Genomic DNA, 19,019 nt, shown 5'->3' on the forward strand with positions numbered 1-19,019 from the left:
AACATCATCCCTGAAACATTTGGTCTAATTGACGGCACTGTTATCAAGATAAACATGCAGTAATGCTCTCTAAGGAGTATAATGTTTCACACGGCTGTCTTTGCAGCTCTACACAAAATATTCTGGCATGTGCGGTTTGTAAGTTTTAAATTCTGCTTAACATATTGAAGCAAAAAAAACTAAAAGATTGTAAAACATTATCAGCACAAACTGAATTACAACATTTTCTGAATTAAACTCCGTTCTCCTTCATAGAGTAAATTGGAAATACATCGTCAACCTGTTGGGTTGCAGTTGGGTTTAAAATTGAACATTAAGGTGACATTTAAAAAAAAAAAAAAAAAAAACAACTCGGCTGATCAATTTTAAATACTGAAAGTAATCTTAAAGGAGACCTTGATCTTCTATCTTTTATCTTGATCTGATGTTCTTGCATTGGAGTCAGAAACAGTCAGTGCATACACAAAACCCTCAGTAAATGTCAGAGCATATTTGAGACTCAAATTCCCCCGGTCTGCAGTCATGTCAGAAGCCCCAGCTCTGCTATCAGTTCTTGTGTCTCTGGAGCTGTTTAAAGTTCGCTCACTCCTTTCCCTCTCAGCCTCATGCCACAAATGGCTTCCAGACTTTCACACGTAGTAATGCTTCAGTGTGTAAACAGCCGTAATTACAAACGATGCACAGACACACTTTTAACATCAATCTGTGCCGATGGGAGGAAGCAGCATAAAGAGGGGAAGTTTTTCTTTCTTTTTTTTTCTGGTAGTAGAATGGATGAAAAGGTGTTTGAGCTGGATGGAAACGGAAGGACTGGCAGGGATGAAGCGAAGGAGGAAATTTTGAAGAAGAATAATGCGGGGCTTTGTGTGAATGTATGTGTGTGGGCTTCAGTAAATGAATGAAAGGGGAAGGAAAAAAGGGATATTTTTGTAATTCATGAGTTTCCAAGGAAAATGTAGTTTATGTCAGCTTGTCTGTTCTTATTTTAAACCTCTGAGTCTTGTTGGGTGACTAACATATCACCTCTCCATGGGGTCAGGCCTGCACGCCTGAATTTTCTTGCACGCTTCACGGAAAGTATACTCTATGTTAAACTGATCCCAAACGGAAATACTATTTTTCTCTCTTTTACTTCTGTTTAATTTTAGACAGAGTATAGATTAACATCATTGTATCTTTTTTTATGCATTCAAATGGCCAGGCAGAAAAAAACAAACTGTCCAAGAAACTTTATCCTCAGTTATTCCTAACCGCACACACACACACACACACTGACACACACAAACAGCACACATTCACAACACACAGACACACAAAGAATAAATATTTCAGATCTCGTACAATCCTCCCCTTGCAACACACAGTACTTGTCAAAATTTGATTTTACAGTGCAGATGTCAAAGTTGAATTCCAGTTTTGACAGGTTCTGACATGCTGTAATTCATTAGCTCTCTGAATGTGTGTGTGTGTGTTTTTTTTATTTTACAGGTCTGTCATCAACAGCAATGATTGAATGCTTTTGTGCAACACTAACATTATTGTATTACTCAAACAATGCCCTAAGTTAAATGCAACATGCATTTTACAAAATCAATTAAATTAGGCTTTATTATTTATTTTATGAATACTGAAAATAAAAATAATATACTACAACTTCTGGTTTGAAATTCTACTAGTAAATCAGTAAATAAATATATTACAAATTTCAAGTGTAATTATGAGCATGTATTTGAAAATAGTTAACCTGCAATATATAACCTTTGATCAAATTTGTGTATAATTCAGATTTTTTTTAAATCAAATACTGCTCCCTCTTTTTTGTATTCAAAAATATAGTTCCTTAATTCACTTTAGATATTGTACATGTGTTTCTAAATATAATATCATTTAATAAGGAATATGTAATTTTAATACTAATTCATTCAAAATTTATTATCAGGAGATTAAGAATTATTTATTTCATTTTATAAATAAAGTAGATATTCAATAAGAAGTTGCAAGGGTTGCATTAATTCATATGATTTGAAGAATAGGTTTTAGAGGACTATTTAAGCTTTTGATTAGGCTGCAGTTAATTTGTATTTTATTTTTTTCTTATTCATCATCTAATTACTCAGATCATTTTAAAATTAAATTTCCTCTCTCGTTAAAACATAAATTTCATAGTTAAAAAAAGAATAATGGAAAAATATTGCCTTGTACTTCGATAATAAATTACAAAGAGCCTGAAATTCTTGATTCCAGTTGTAACAGACTGAATGCCTGCTGACGACCTTACCGAGCAGGATGCGGCGTCAAAGAACTGATTCACCTGATCTTTCTTCCCACGCGTCCTATGCAGGTGTCAGCCCTTTGGTATGTATTCGTATACCAAATATTTATCTCAGGTAGGCTAATTGCTTTCAGAGCTGTTGACAACACTGTCGGAAGTGGGCACAAATTACGCTTGTTAAAATCATTTGTATGCAAATATTGCCACCAGACAGGTTTAAATAGGCTATAGTCCTTTTTTAAAAATTTGCATGAAGGTGTTACAAGACACCCGTTAAGTAGGCTTCTTCGATAAACCAGCTGTGAAGCTGCATTAACGCGTTTGTGGGAAGAATATAAATACATTTACTCTTGACGATGTTTGCCTTCCCTTGAATCTGTATTAACCCTGATTTAATTTATAATCGCCAGTAGTGCACACGGTTTGAAATCCTTAACAACTTGTTAATATTCATTTTGACCCTCTTTGGTCATCGCAGGCCGCACGACACTGGGGCAGTGAGGAGACCGTCAGCGGTGCTTGAGCTGGCTCTTCTGTGCAGGTGGAAGAGGAATGCATGAATATTTATATGTTAAGGATATTTTAGGCACCTAGAGCAAATTCGCTGTCAAGAATAAGTAATTTTACTTGTCAAAGCAAAGGCAAAATGTACATATAAACTTAGTTAAAGGCCGAGGTATGTTCAAAAGACCGTCAACGTGAACTGACAGAAGTTGTAACCAAACTCCCTTCAATGAGTCTTGGAAAGCTACCAAGACTGTTTCGATAACATGTATTTATGTTTTTTTCCTTTAGTAATGGTATTAATGTTCTTTAGTTTAATAATTGTAGAAACATACGCCACAGGCCGTTTTGAGTTTAGGGACAGACTGGCATCAAGGAGGTGATTGTGGTGGGTTCTTCAGTTGCACCTTCAATACTTGTATCTAAAAACTCAATTCAGTGTTTTAATTTGGACTAAAACAATATTTAAATATTATTAATATGTATTTTAGAATGCTCTGAAGCTGAATTTGGAGCCATTTTACACTTCTACTTTTGGGGCCTTAATTCAAAGTCATTTCACAGCTGTAGATTCATTGAGGACTCTAACTTTAAAAGCTTAAATAGCTTACAAAATAAGGTAATGAGTGAATTTGCACTGACAATATTATTTTACACCTCTGTCTTTTTGTAAAAAGTGTCAGTATGTCATTTTTAATGGTTTTCCTTTGTTTTGAGTTTCTGACAGTTGCTGCTGCTCCAAGCTTGGCCTTGTTAATAAAACCTGAGGTGTTTTTTATTTCACTCCATGTTTATGAATTTTATTCTGTCAGAGAGGGCAGGAGGCGAGATTGTCCTGTTGCCCAGCCTGGCGAACAAAGGTCGCCGTTTTCTGAAAGACAGAGCGTGGCATGCAGAGATAAGATGAGCTCTTGCTGAAATTATTGCAGAGCGGACAACCAAAGAGTTCAGCAGTGGAGGCCCGAAAACAAAATGCCACCCTTCGTTCTGCCCTAAAGAACTCTGGGCAGGCAGGAAAAATCCTCTTTAATGAGCCGAGGGAAATGTGGGTTTAAAAATGTCACAATAAGAAAAAAAACTTGACACATTACATATATGGTGCCACGCAGGCTCTTTTTTTGGCCAACATCATAAAAGATCTGCACAGACTTCAAAGCCTGTGTTATGCTGGTGTGTATAATTTTGTGTTTGGTCCAATTTATGATTATAATATTGTTGGCTGTGGACTGAGAAAGTGATATTTAAAAAAGGGGATTTTATCATGAAGGATTAAGTATTTCATACAAATAGTATTTGCTTGGTAATATGGATTAATTTGTGGTCTCATAATAGGTTCTGTTTTTCATCCTCTTTTTCTTATATAAAGAGTAATAGTGCGTAATAGGCCTGCAATAATGGCTTGAGGCTGAAATTACATAGAAAAATGTATGACTGGTTTGAATGGACAAAGGAGTGGTTTGGATTTCCCTGATAGTAATCTTGCTTATTTTCATTTTGCCTGTCTGCAACGGCATGATGATATTACAGGAAGTGACAGTTTTATTTGGCACATTTCGCTCCATTTCTTTGTCTGCAGCCCATTCATCAAAAAGTCTAGATCCCTTCAGTCTTTTCAAATACGTGACAAACACACCTCCGTTATTATTCTTCAAAAACAAAAACAAACACACGCATCCTCTTTAATCCCATCTCCTCTTGCTCATTTTGCCCATATTTTTTTCTGCCATCTTCCCTCATTCCCACATTTTTCACGTGTTCTGCGTGGCTGTGTGAGGCAGGCGTATGTTACCATGAACAATCGCAGATCGCCCGGCTTGGCCTGGTCCAGATGGGGTCTACCCCCCCCCAGCATTAACAGTGATGAGCCAGTCAGGCAGCCAGATAGTCAGCTAGCTACCCTCCCAGATAGCCAACCAGTCATTCACAAAGCCAGTCATGTAGCCTTTCAGCCAACCTAACAGCCAGCCTGCCAGTCAGTCAGTGGAGCAGCCAGTCATCCAGGCTGCAGCTCCTCTATTAGACGCTGACAGAGGGAGCAAGCCAGGCTAAATCTGACCGTCCTGGGAGCCAACCAGAGGACTCTGGCCTTTGTAGGGCGTTCACACAGACAGCCTGTCCCGTTGCACAGCAGGGGGCTTCAATCCACAATCAAATGGCCGGGCCCTCAACTTTGCCACATGACAAGTTAGCTTTTTGTTGCTGCCCGCTGCAGAGATTCCAGTTCTGCCTATGCCTGTATAATTCCTGTAAGCCTAGTGGACTAATTCATGTAGTTTTGACAGCATATACATGGATATGTGCTTCTTTTTTGTAATTTGTAAGTATGATATTTGAATGTGCTTCTAATGATATGAGAATTCCATCCGCATTTCATAGAGAATATTTTGAATTGACAATTGGTGAGAGACTTCGTCTCTCAAGTATTTCTCCCGTGGTGCACTGGGCACAGCTTGTCCCTCTGAGGTCATGTGGGTCAGCCAATGAGGACGAGACAACGCATTTGCCAGGGCAGCTTTACAGCCCTGTGCTCGCACACTTTTTGCTGCCCAATCCCAATCATGTGTCATTGTGTACTTCATAATGCAGAATATATGAGCAATTTACTGGCTGCAGTAGAAAACTAATTCTTTTCGCCATTACAAAAACACAGTATCTGAATCTGAAAGCCTTAGACCAGGCTTTGTGAATAACGGAGAAGCAGTATAGCCTATTGAAAAAACAAAGTCAACAGCTCAACATGTACAGTATAGGCTCTTTACATTAACATGTCCATCAATGGGTTTTCAGTCATCACTGTTCACTGATTGCTGTCCGTCACCCCAAACGGGATCGCTGTCTAGTTTGGTAACAAAAACTTTTAATGCGTGTCCGGGTCTGTGTTGTCAGGGCTTTTAAAGTGGACCAACAAAAAAACAAAAAAAAGGTGGGAGAGAAGGGGCCAGTTTGGATGTTAGAGTGCATTTTTAAACAAGAGAGCATGTTTTTGGATGGTATTTTTCGTTGCGGGGGGGGGGTAACAGGCATTTTCTTCCCCCCTCCTCTCTTTGTTTGTGTGGTAAATCCAGGAGCAGCTGCTGGTCTCAGGGTCTAGTGGGATTTTGGGCCTGTGTTTTCTCATGCCATCCCATGCCAAGGTGGTGTAACGCGAGCAGAGAGAGACAGGGAGAGAGAGAGTGAGGGAGAGAGAGAGAGAGAGAGAGAGGGTTGTTTCTGGAGGGGGATGGTGTGTGTTTGGGGGGGCAGTTGGAGAGCGAGCTGGTTTGTTGGGACGGCTGTGATCATGCTGGTGACGAAGGCACTGGTGGGGTGGGTTGGGGGGTGTAGGAAGGGGTTTTAGAAGGCGGGTGCTGTCTGGATTGGATGCATGTAAAATTAATATCCTCTGGACTTTGCCTTTGCACTAGATTGGAACTTGTCTATTTGGCTAATGACGTGCCTTCTGCCTGCACCACACACAGCCCCCGTCTCTCCCCCTCCCTCTCTTTCTCTCTCTCTCTCTCTCCCTCTCTCTCACAGTCACTCTCTCTCTCCACTACCAGCCACCAACCATCCACCCCCCACATCTTTGCTTCTCCCTCTGCCATCTCTCTCTTCCCTCCCTTTCAGCGCTGGGAGCGTGCGTATTGGCTGGGCTGTTTGAGAGTCGGTGCCAAATAGGTGGGCCCTCTGCATGTTGGCACAGACTCAGTCAATGGTTAGAGAAGGAAAGTGGAGAGGAAGAGAGAAAGAGAGACAGAGTTGGAGAGAAAGAGGGGGAAAAAAGAAGCTGCACTCGGGTTTGCCAGCGGTCGTGCACACTCTTCCAACATTGATTCGGTCCTCTTGTTTTGTTTTTTTTTCTTCTTCTCCTCCGTCCGCACCCCCCTTGTCCAGCTCTCTCTCTCCCTCTCCGTGAGTCTTATGCAGAACCTAGAGAACTGAACCAATAGCACGCGCTGCTTTGCCAAGCATTTTTTGTTGTTGTTTTTCATCCTGATATTTTTTCTACATGTTTTTGCAAAAAAGAGAAGCTTGTTTAACTTCTTCACAATTTTATCCTTTTTGCTGCAATATCTGTTTTTTTCTAGGCATGTCCTGCTCTTTTTTTTAGCCTTTAGATAGAGAGATTGCTGAACTTCTCTACACTCTCCTTCTGTTGTGCTCTTGAATAGCACCTCTCCTGCAGCTCCTGCTACAGTACCTCCTGTGTTCCTGTGCTGGTATTACACTGCGCCCCCTTGGCCTGTCTCCTCTTTCTCAGCTTTTCCCCCCTGCTGATTTTATTGGACACTTTCTCAGATTCTCTTTTTGCTTACTTTTTTTTCTCCCAGTCTTTTGTTTTCTAATAACGCAGCATTACTTCAGAGCTTTTTTGACTCAACAATTCACTTATTATCCTGGTGGCACATTTTTAAGTTTCTTTGCAATCGGCGAGGTGAATTTATGATGAGAGAGCAAAATGGTAACTACCGTGTTATTTTTGTTTTATTATCATATGTTTTGTGATAATGTCTTTGAATGTATAATTTTCAGTACGGACTCTGTCGTTTTATAAATTAATTCATATTTCTTTAAAAAAAAATAGTATTAGACTTTGGTATGCAGATTCTCTGAAATTATTGAAGGGTTGTATGAATTATATAGTGTTTAATGTTGTCATTATGTTTTATGAATGCTAAATTTTTTTATGTGCTTGTGCTTTAAGAATATTGAATACATTTTTCACAATTTAATCTTTTTTAAGGTGATGGTTAAATGTAAGCCTGGAAATTTTTTATTATACAATTAAATCAAATTCACATGGATTCAGGCAGGCACATACATATTGACATTATTATTGCTTAGGTGGCAACTAGTAGATATTTAATTCCCCTCTTTCGTCTCTTTGCTCGCAGTCTGCCTGTATTGTGTTGCTCAGTGTTTTGTAAAATGTGTCCTTCAATGAGACGTATGTGCTTGTGTTAGGTGTTAGGTAGAGAGTGTATAGCATCTTTCTCTCTCTCTCTCTCTCTCTCGCTCTCTCTCTCTTATTCTCTCTTTGCCCCCCCCCCCCCCCCCCCCCCCTCTCTCTCTCTCTCTCTCTCTCTCTCTCTCTCACTTTCTCTCTCTCTTTCAGTGCCTCTCGCTCATTCTCTCCTCCGCTCACACAGAGCAGGCGCTGCCCCTCCATGCTGCGTGCCGGTGCTAACTGCCTCTCTTCTCTCTTCCCTTCCTCACCCCCACTCCCTCTGTCCCCATCCTTTTCTCCCCCATTCTCCCCCTCTCTCTCCACCTCCTGCTTTCCCCCCTCCTCCCTCTCCTCCTCCACCCTCCCTCCTTCCTCCTCCCTCATCCAGGATGAATTCCACCCCTTCATCGAGGCCCTGCTGCCCCATGTCCGCGCCTTTGCCTACACCTGGTTCAACCTGCAGGCCCGCAAGCGCAAATACTTCAAGAAGCATGAGAAGCGCATGTCCAAGGAGGAAGAGCGTGCAGTAAAGGATGAACTGCTGGGGGAGAAGCCAGAGATCAAGCAGAAGTGGGCCTCTCGCCTGCTGGCCAAGCTCCGCAAGGACATCCGGCCTGAGTTCCGTGAGGACTTTGTGCTCACCATCACAGGGAAAAAGCCCCCCTGCTGCGTGCTGTCCAACCCGGACCAGAAGGGCAAGATCCGTCGCATCGACTGCCTGCGCCAGGCTGACAAGGTGTGGCGGCTGGACCTGGTGATGGTCATCCTGTTCAAGGGCAGCCCCCTGGAGAGCACAGACGGGGAGCGGCTGGTCAAGTCCCCACAGTGCACCAACCCTGGCCTGTGCGTTCAGCCACACCACATCGGAGTGTCCGTCAAAGAGCTGGACCTCTACCTGGCCTATTTCGTCCACACGCCAGGTATGTGGCCAGTTTCATTTCACATACTTATAGAAAGAGATGCCAAGACATGAGCACACACCATACATACCTGTGTCATGTGCATATACATGAACACACATTTCGTAAGCAACACACACAATCCACACACAGAAAGCCACTTAACATTGAAACACTTATCTATGTCACCTTGATTGAATGAAGAGGAACTTGTGGTAATTCAATTAGATTAAGTTGCTATTAATGTAGAAAATCTTAGAAACACAAGATATGGTTTTAATTCATCAGTAAAATAAGATTGTAATTATTCAATAATTATCAAACTATATTGTTAAAAAAAATGATGAATTCACAAATTCTAATAATTTAATTGTTTCACTGAATGAAGACAGCAATTAAGTGCTTAAAAAGTACCCTCTTGCTTTTGTTTTCTTAGCCATCAGCAAATAGTTTTTCTTTTTTTTTTTTGTCTTTTTCCATTTTGTCCTCTGTTTCTTGGTGTTTGTTTACATGACAACATAGTATCAACAGTAATAAAAAGAATATGTGAGTGTGTGTCAAAGGCACTCAGCCAGAGTGGTTTGGCAAGTGCGCGTTCATTTTTCTGAGCGAGACATTTGCGGCTTCATATGAGCATGTATTTTGTGTTTTTTTATAGGAAAGAATTTGCATGCCTGTGTGCGTGTGAGTGTTTTGTATGAGAAGAACACCACTGTGAAAATGTGTGTTTTTGTGTAATGAGTGAGTGTTTGTAAGATTGTACTCAGTCTGTTTAAGTGTATGTGCCACGATAAGGCCATTGTAGCCAGGAATTGTCATTTGGCCATTGCCCAGAGTGTGTGTCGTGTGTGTTTGTGTGTCAGTGCAAGAGGGAGAGGGAGAGCAGAGCCGCGAGTCTCCTGCTCTCAGGCCGCAGGCTGCTGCTGCCGCCTTCACCGTCTGCCTGAACGCTAGCACCACGTCAGACCTGGCTGCCAAACACACTCGCACAGAAAATGCCAGTGCTCACAGACAGCCAGTACTATTGCAGCCACCTTCACACCCATATACACACATACAAACACAGCTAAATAAAGATACACACTTTGATAAAAAAAAAAAAAAAGAAAAACAACTCTGTCATCTTTGTAGCGCACTTTCACACGTAGAGCCAAACACGGTTTTAGTCACGATTGCGTACACACACCCACACAGCACACACTCTCGGCCAAGGACTATCAGAGATACAGTTAGATACAGCCAAACATTGTTGTATCTCAGCCACCATCATGGATACACACACTCACACTCGGCCAAACATCGCTGTAGCCTCCAGTGCGCGTACTCTACACACACAGCCAAAACGCTGGCTGTGTTGTAGTTTTTCCCCCACATTACAAAAAACCCTGTCAAAGCAACCCCACACACATACACACATGAAACACATTTCACAGCCAAATCCTCTGAACACACACTAGTTCACCATTTGCTGGCTACGTACACATACAAACACACGCTCATGACCTAATATTATCTCAGCTGGAATTTTTTTGGAATTTCAAACAGTGACTCAACCAGTTTCTAACACACACACCACCACACAGGCATATGTATTTATGTATAAAAGTATACTGCCTACCCCTTACACTGCACAAACACACACACTCACCCTCTGCCTTGACAAAACTCTAATGGTTGCCGCTGACATGAATGTAGCCAATTGCTATCACAGCCACTCTCCCTCTCTTTCTCTATCTTTTTTTCCCCCCTCTCTCTCTCTCTCTCTCTCCCTCACACACACACTCACACACACACACACACAGAAAATCTCAGTCCAGGCCAAACACCTCATGCGGCCGAGCCAAACCCTGGCAGCAGCTCCAGCTTCACTCTGTTGGTCTGTCTCTGGCGTAAGAAGCGAGTCCTATCGCTGACGGAGAAACAAAAAGAGCTGTTTATTTTAAAATTTGATTTGCTTAAATTATATTCTTACTATTGTTGTTTCACTGTAACAAGGACATTTAAAAATAGAAGCACACATTGTAGACAGAGTCAGAGGGTAGTGATATAGGGATTTCATTTACACACCTGCCGAACCTATTTTTGCTCAACTAGTGTGTAAATTAAGCAATACATCAATCGAAGAAGGAAATAAGGGTTTTATATTTTTTAAATGATTAAAACAAAAATATACCAGTTTTATAACTTAATAAGAAGGCGAATGTGTTCTTGTAAGATGTGTCAAGCAGAGACAAAGCAACAGCTGCATATTATTTTATCTGTTATAGACTTCTTCAGGGAGTGAGTAAATAATTTTCCGAATTTGAAACAAATATTAATGATGGCTAGAGATCATTATTAAGGAAAGTTTACAACAAAGATCAAGGGAGTTTGGTAAGACCGAAAAGAAAATAAAGTAACATTGTGTTTTTTAATTTGTACATTAACAGTGAAGCTTCAGACTCACTAACTGGAATTCAGTTGTTTTCATACGCTGCAGAAATCGATGGTTGTCCAGATTTGAGTTTGTCACTGTGCACTCATCGCTTCATTACTTTGGTTTACAGCAGTACAGTAAAACACATGGCTGCTTCGAGGGGCTGCCCAGTGTTCTGCCCATTCATAATGTGGACTTACTGCATGTTCTTTTTATCTTATCTGGCTAACACAGTGTGCCTCAGTACTTTTATCTGCTTCCATAGCGTTCGTGCACAGTTAAAGTCCTGCTTGGACAGACATTTTGACAGAGAGAAAGGGACAGAGGGAGACACAAAGGGCAAACCACTACACATAGCTTAAGCATGTTCGCTTCTAAGTTTTAAATTCATATTTATGGACAAACAGGCTCAAAGAATGGCATTTACCTGTCCCTTCTAGCTGTTACAGTGTTGTGTGGTTGTGTTTTTTGCCTGAGTATTGCAATGAATGACAAGATGTGCTCATTGTTTGTTTTTGTTTGGTTTGCATTTTGTCAGTCTTTAGCATCTCAGTCTTTCTCGCTCCTCTTTGATCCCATGCACACTTTTGTTTTGTCTCCTTAAACATCGCCCTCATTGTTGCTCTCACAGAGGTAAAGCCTGTGCTGATCTCTTTTGTTTATATTGTAGGAGACACAGGGAGAGAGAGGGAGGGAGAGAGAGCACGTTGGAAAGGAAAAGAGGCTGCGATAGTGATTGTTCTGTTTGGCAGCTCCCAAGCCCCATTGGTGTGGGAAGAAGAGGAAGACGTCTTGTGTTTTGTTTATGACAGAGTGGCAAAAGCTGCCACGGGGAATCTCTGGGCTTGCCGTCAGGCTTTCTCAGGCTGTTCTGCAGCCAGCCAGCCTTTCAGATCCTCACTATTACGGAGCACAACACGCTGCTGCCGTAAAAGAACAAACCATGCTGCCACAATACACAACCTTCTCCCCTGATTTTCAGGCGCCTCAGATAAAAAGCATCAAATCAGCCAGATTAATGTGTCTTTAAACATCATAGCTGAGCAGGGAGGGAATAGAGGAGACTGAAAGAGTGCCCTGAAGCAGTGCAGCGAGTTGTGCATTATTTTTATTTTAAGAGAGTGATTGGTGTCATAACGGAGGTAATGGCCCTTGGTAATGCCAAAGGTCTGCTCCACACATTAGCAGGGCTCCTTTGATAACTCATGAACAGAGCGCTTTTGCTTGGTTTAGTTCACACCATAAGTTTGATTACTCTAAATACTGTTAGTATGACTAATGCTCAGGTGGGTCCACATGTTTATCATCTGAGGAGCGACCGTTTAATCATTTAGCCGCTTCTCTCAGGGTTCAGTGGACTATTTGATTTATTACCTTTGTGCTGTCTTAGCTTAAACTCAGCACATTTATGATTTATTCAAGGTTGGAAAAATAGAAGATTAAAAAAATTGTGAGTTAGCTCAGCGCACTTAGTCATATTTTGGACCTCATTCTTACTGCTTTCTTTTCCCCTTTTTTTTTTAAACTTAACTTTCTTTTGTAAGCCATAAGTGTGATCATGAAAAGATGTTTCAAATGTGTTTCCAATCAAAAGTGCAGTACAGGAAATTTGCAGTCACTCCGAGGGAGGTGTGAAATGTGCTCGCCGTGCCATTTCTGCCATGACCGCTCCACACTCTGCGCTCTGTGGTGCCAGATCCCGCCTCCCTCTCACTACAGCAATGGTAATGCCTTGGACAGGGCTATGCACTAGCTCAGAGAAACCGAAGCACTGCGGCCAGTCCCCCGACAAGCTCACGGACCACAGGATGGATTCACAAATAAAAACCTTACTGCTCTTCATCTCTGAGGAAAACCCTCTGAGTATTCTGGATTCATGGGGAAGACATGCAGGAAAATCAAGGAGAAAAGTAAAAAGAGGACTTAGAAAAAAAGCGAGGCATTGTGGCTTGTAGTGTGTCAAAAGTTGAAAGGATACTTTGGTAGATTCCACAGGTTCCCACAGCTCGATGTTTCAGTGTTTCTCTTTTTCCTGTGAAAATAATCTGTTGTTAATTACTTCCTGGATCTCTTCAGCTGCTCCCATGACATCACAAGTTGAGTGGACTGTTGTTGTTGTGTATAAGTGTTATTGTTTGTGTGTGTGTGTGTGTCACACAGCTTAGAACGGCCCTCAGCAGTGAAGTTTTGATTAAATAAATCTCGACACTGAGGGAGACGGTCAGGTCTGAGGCTTTTGTTTTGTGTGTGGTGGGAACATGGCCCACGCCGGCTAAAAAAAGCTCTCCACATGCAGAGCGGATTTGGCATTAGTCAATTTTTTCGCCAATGGCTCTTGTTTAGCTGGGACCGCATCTTCTTTTGCGTGTCTATGTCTGTCTATGTGGCGTCAGGGGCATGTTGAGGTGGCTGCAAATCAAATCTGAAGGGTTAAGATAGAGGGAGAGCCCCGTCATTTGAGAGGCAGAGTGAGAGGGAGTCTTCTCACACTATTCTTGGCTTCAGAAAAAAGTCTGTGTATTTGGATAGCTAATGGTATCAGGCAAGCCAAAGCCCTGTTGTGTGCTCATTTGCTTCAAAACATGCCGCACACACATACACACACACACACACACACACACAAACACAAACACACACACACACACACACACGCACACACACACACACACACACACACACACACACACACACACACTCATACACTCATACACTCATACACATACACACACGCGGACACACACACACACACACACACACACACACACACACACACACACACACACACACACACACACAGAGTCACACACAGTCACATAGACGCAAGGCTAACATTGGGGTCTCACAGACGTACACAGATTGGTCCAAAACCGCAGGGTCCGCGTTTATCTCATGAGACCATGATGACACAGGCTGACTCGAGGGAAAATAAAAAAACATGAGAAAGGCGAGTCAAAGACAATGTTTTTGTGTTTCGTCTCCCATTAAATTGACCAGTGAAAACTGGCATGCTACGTGACATGCTGTCTCTGTCCCAGAAACAGCCCTGCTTTTTCGCTTTTTACATAACGATCATAAGCCTCGGTTTCTTTGGCTGTGTCTGACTCGGGGGAGAGAAAAACCCCTGAACATTTCTCGTCTATCCGCATCTGTTTCCTTTTGTGTGAAGAGTTATGGCATCGGCATGTGTCGGGTAAACAGATTATTCCAGTGAAATTGGGGGGCCATCATCAAGTTTGTACAGACAAATGAAAGAGTTATGTCCATTTTGCTCTTTTATTTTGATATTTTTTCTCTGATAGCCTTTTTTTCAATGAACCGTCTCCTGCATCTTCTTAAATGGAGCCCTGAATTGTAAAAACAAGACCTTTTAAAGCTCAGTTTTAAGAGTTTTTTCATGATTGAAGACGGAAATCCTATCCAAGTGTTAAAATAAGAATGTTCTCCTCATTAGTCATGGTAAAAAACATTTTTTCCTTTGTGGTATTCTACTTCAGTGGAGCATTTATCATTTAAATTACAGCTACCTTGTTTATGTAGTAGTTTATAAAGGAAAGAGTGATATTAATCAGCTGTCATATGTAATTCAATACTGCTTTTTTTCATAATTTGTAGGACCCATTAATTTGATAAAATTAATGTTGCAAATATTTCACAACCATTATGAAAATAGGAAAATCTGTTTTTATATTAGAATAATAATAATTTTGAAATGATTTAGTATGATCTATTGATTGGTATTTGAATTGATGCTGAGCATTTTACAATTTGTCTAAAGGACAAAAAGGGCTTTTTCACACACTGCTGAACCCAGTCTAATACCTACTGTTAAGATTTAATTACACATTAAAACACATAAACGATTGTCAAATAAAAATGGGTGTAGGCTAAGCTGAGCACGCAGCAATAAAACTGCATTCTCTACTTGAGCTGAGTAGGCTTTTTTCATTCTTTTATTTGGAAAAAAACCTAGAGAGAGCAAGAAAGGGTGGAAAGAAGGGGGAAGAAAGAAGGAGAAGAAAAGAAAGCAGTTATTGAGAAAAGAGAGAGTCAGAAGCAGCGAGGGGGTGGTATTGTCTGTATTAATACTGTGTCTTCCCAGTGCCGGGTCTCTTTTCAGGCTTTTGTAGCCGCGCCAACCATGAAATGTGTCTGTCCCCAAAAACCATATACCCACTCAGGAGGGTTTCCCGACCTCAGAGAGACAGAGGAGGAGGAGGAGGAAAAGAAGCAGGAGAAAGCGCGCATGGCCAATGCCCACTATCAGGCAGGCCAGCCAGAAAGGAGGGAGAGCCAGGGAACATGGCTTATTCACCGGGCTGCACTCACAGCACGGCCCTGGCATCAGCTACTTAGTCTGGCTAACAACGCCATTCAGCACTAAACAGACACATTCATACTAGAAGGAGAGTCATAATACTTTCTTTTAATCCCAAAGCACCGTTACTCTTTTTTGTTGTTATAACCGCTTTCCCTTTTTTTTTTGTTTTTGCGAGAAGTTTTTTCAGGCGAACAGAAATGACTGTTTCTTTTTTTTGTTGTCAGATTAAAAGTTAGATAGCCTCAACACAGATCAATACTTGCGTAGAAAAAAGGACAAAATCATTTAATTTGCACATGTAGGTTGTAAAAAGCAGAAATTACTATGTGGGCGAGTTTAGCGCTGATGTTCAGAAAGTGAGAGGAGTTGAGAGGAGTTGTGTCGGCGGCCGTTTTTGGCACGATGCTATCTCTCTGTATAGAAGACGCCAAATTTTCATACACAGTCCCTGCCAACCTCCTCCCTCTGATCCTGGCTTTCTTCTCTTTTCTTTATTTCTTTCACTTGTTCCCCTTTTCTTTTATTCCTCTTCAGGGTTCAAATGAATGCCCTCCCCTAGCCTCATTAGCACCCTGGACTCCTGTTTGCAGTCACAGAAAAATGTATAATAACTTGTAAGCACAAACATTTTAGCGCTCAAAAGGACCATTATCCTTGTTTTTTTCAGGACAGCAGGGCTTCATGAGGCTGTGAGTCTTGACTCTGAGTTTTTTTTTGAGAAGGGCTCACTGGAATTTCTGAAATACAGGTTTTACTACCAGAAAATGTGTTGATATGTCCTCACAAAGAGTGGCATCCTGTATTTTTTACAGTATCATAACATAACATGTTTGATCTCAGGCAGCATTTTATATTTTTAGGATGCGGATGATAATATCTGTAAGACATAAGAAGCAATATTATAGTGGCTGACAGGCTTGATTGGTTCATCGTTTTGTGTAAGTTCCTTTTATAGGGTTCTCAGAATATTTAATTTTACCACCAATTAAGTTTGGTCACTTCATCACATCATAACCATTAAAATCCCTTCATATTGATCAGCTTTGTATCTTGTCTCCTGTTTAAAATGGTTGTGTGTTTTCACGGCAGACCACTTGGGAAACAACCTTCGTGCGGGCATTGCTTGGTTTTGTTACACCGTGAGAAGGAGAGCAGTTTGGAGAAGACAGAAAGTGGGGTGGGGGGGCGAATGAGCGAGCTCACTGAGAAGCACAACAGAATGCAGAGAATCAAATTTGGCATGCGCCTGTGTAAGCGAGTAAGCTTCAAATCAGTTTGGACACAGATCTAGGACACTAGACGGAGAGAAGAAAGCAGGATGAAACAGGATAGGGAACAACATGGGATTGAGAGGGGGGATAGTGTGTATATGTGTATGTGTGTTAAGGCTATGGGGGGGTGCAGTTAAGTAGAGGATGAGATGGAGGGGGTTTGTGGGTGAGGTTGAGGGGGTGAGGAGGGTGGGGGGGGTGTTTGCTAGAGTGTCCCTCAATGACGACTTGAAAAACAGGCCGGTAAATAAATGGAGTGGCAGTAAACAAGGCTCGGCGCTTCATCAAAAGACTCCATTCATCTGTGAACAGGAGAGTCTCTCTTTTCTCTGAGGAGAAAGAAAAAGGAACCCACTGACGCTGACGAGAGGACGCCGCTTGTTTAGATAACAGGATGAGTTTGGAGTGGAATGAGCTTGGTGTGTGTGCGCTTGTTCATGTTTGTGTGAATTTTAAGGGGGTGCAGAGCAGGTGGGAGTTGGACATAGTCTTAACGAGTGGGTAAGGTGGGGGTAGAGATAGTGTGTTTTTGTTTGTTCTTTATCACTAGCATGGATTCAGGGAAGGATTGTGTTTTGGGGGTTAGAATTGTGGGGTAGGCCGATGACAGTGTGTGTTTGTGTGTCTAGTACAAAGCGGTGTAGGGGGTGGTGTGCTTTTGGCAAGGCTTATGTGCGCGTATGCACAGGCGTGCATGTGTGTGAGAGTGCATATGTGCATATGTCTCTGTCTGCTCATTATACATGGTTATTTTTTCCAGACCGAGTGCTATGCTCTATTTTGCATGATTTACAGTCGTGTGAGCCAAGCAGCAGCAGGTCTTCTTATTTTCTGAGACAGAGGGAGTTTGGAGCAGAGTCTTAGGGTCTCAGGGATATGACGGTGAACCGGCCACAGCAAGGCGCTGAGCATCACTCCCTGCTTCAGCGTTACATAAATCAGCGTGTTGGTTAAAGGAGTTAGGTAAAAGTGCTTCAAAGTACTTCTGCGCATTTCTGTCATAAACTTTATAATTAAAAAGAGATACATTTATGAATAAAGAGATCAGGGTTAAGTCACCTCAACCACTTAGTGAATTTCAACTTTATGAGCAGTACAGAGAGGCCAAGACAGAGAGGCCAAGACAGAGTGGCGTCTTTCAAAGCTTAATGCAGCTTATGCTCTCCTCTGCCAACTTTAATGTGAATGTGTGAACAAATTCTTTTTAACTTGACTTTAATCGTTTAAAAACACATCTTAGCTTCTTAGTATGGAAATTGTCTTGTTGAGTGATATGAAATGTGTCATTTGTCACTTTAACTCGACTGATCTGATGTACTTGTTTATTTTAACTTCAGAGTAATGGGAGACATTAACATTCATCTTGTCATTCACATTGCCAAGAGACTCTTTTAAGAGGCCTTTGTGTGGGTTATCAGCTGCATCCAGCACACATACTCGCTCAATTTCTCTGTTAACGTTTGTCCTAAATAGGTTATCAATGATGTTATTTAAATGCACTTCCATCACTATATCTTTATGTGAACAGGTCTTCTTTATTAGACTTCTTTAGAACGATTGGTTTGATATTTAAGGTTGCCATAGCACTCAGGGACCCCCCTTTTCCATCTCTATAGCCCCTGTCTTGCCACCCCACAGTCCCCCTCCCTAGCCCACCGCCTGTTCTCCTCACGTTTATTGGACCCAAATTTGGCTGGCACCATGGCAACCAAGACTCCCAGGGAACCTTGCCTGGGTAGAATCCAAGGTGCCTCCAGGGTGGCACTGGCTCGCGCTGTCTGCGTCAATGGGCTGTCGCCGCGGCAGGTTGCTTCGACAAGACAAGCCTGGCCCTGGCCTGCCACAGCCATGCTGGGAGTGCTAGCTTGCTAACCTGTGTTGACTAACTACCAGCTATTATGACCTGCTATATCTGGTGACTTTAGCCTCTAATTCCACTGCTGCAGGCCGTGGTGGCTGTAGCATGGGGGAACAGGGGAAGCTTTTCACCAGTACGCATATTGATGTGGCATGGCTGGGTGCCCAGTGCTGCCTCCCACATGAGAGAGCATAGCACAGGAGAGAGAGGGAGAATGAGAGGGAGAAAGAGGGCATAGAGATGTATTTTACATGTATAATATATGAGCGTATATGATTTTTGAACAATTCCTTTTTCCTGCGGTGTGTAAATATTCAGCCGTACGCATTTGGCTCCGCACGTCTTGCCAAAACATGTATGACATTTAAATACATGATGTTGATATGAACCGCTCTGTGCATCTGTTGATGCGATATGGTTTTGCGACTGTTGCTAAAAACCACAAGTAGACCACAATGTGAATGAGAGATGAAATTCATTCATGAGGGGTCACTGTAATATTGTTCTGTCTGCTGAATACTCTTCTCTCTGCAAAGTGTTTGCTTTGTGTAAGT

General features: G+C 41.9%; 1 protein-coding gene across 13 annotated transcripts in view; it reads left to right on the forward strand.

Annotated features, from left to right (window-relative positions):
- LOC117815405 (nuclear factor 1 X-type-like) overlaps nt 1–19,019 on the forward strand; it is a 152,045-nt gene that overhangs the window by 70,719 nt on the left and 62,307 nt on the right. For 10 of the 13 annotated variants that reach the window (XM_034687091.1, XM_034687101.1, XM_034687092.1 and 7 more), the window contains one exon: nt 8,092–8,623. In XM_034687091.1, the coding sequence (XP_034542982.1) occupies nt 8,092–8,623 (532 nt within the window). Of the gene's footprint in view, nt 1–6,454; nt 7,218–8,091; nt 8,624–19,019 lie in introns of those variants that run through there. The other 3 variants (XM_034687094.1, XM_034687102.1, XM_034687099.1) reach the window with 2 other exon arrangements.

The sequence above is a fragment of the Notolabrus celidotus genome, chromosome 7 (assembly GCF_009762535.1).
Source record: "Notolabrus celidotus isolate fNotCel1 chromosome 7, fNotCel1.pri, whole genome shotgun sequence".
Taxonomy (NCBI): Eukaryota; Metazoa; Chordata; class Actinopteri; order Labriformes; family Labridae; genus Notolabrus; species Notolabrus celidotus.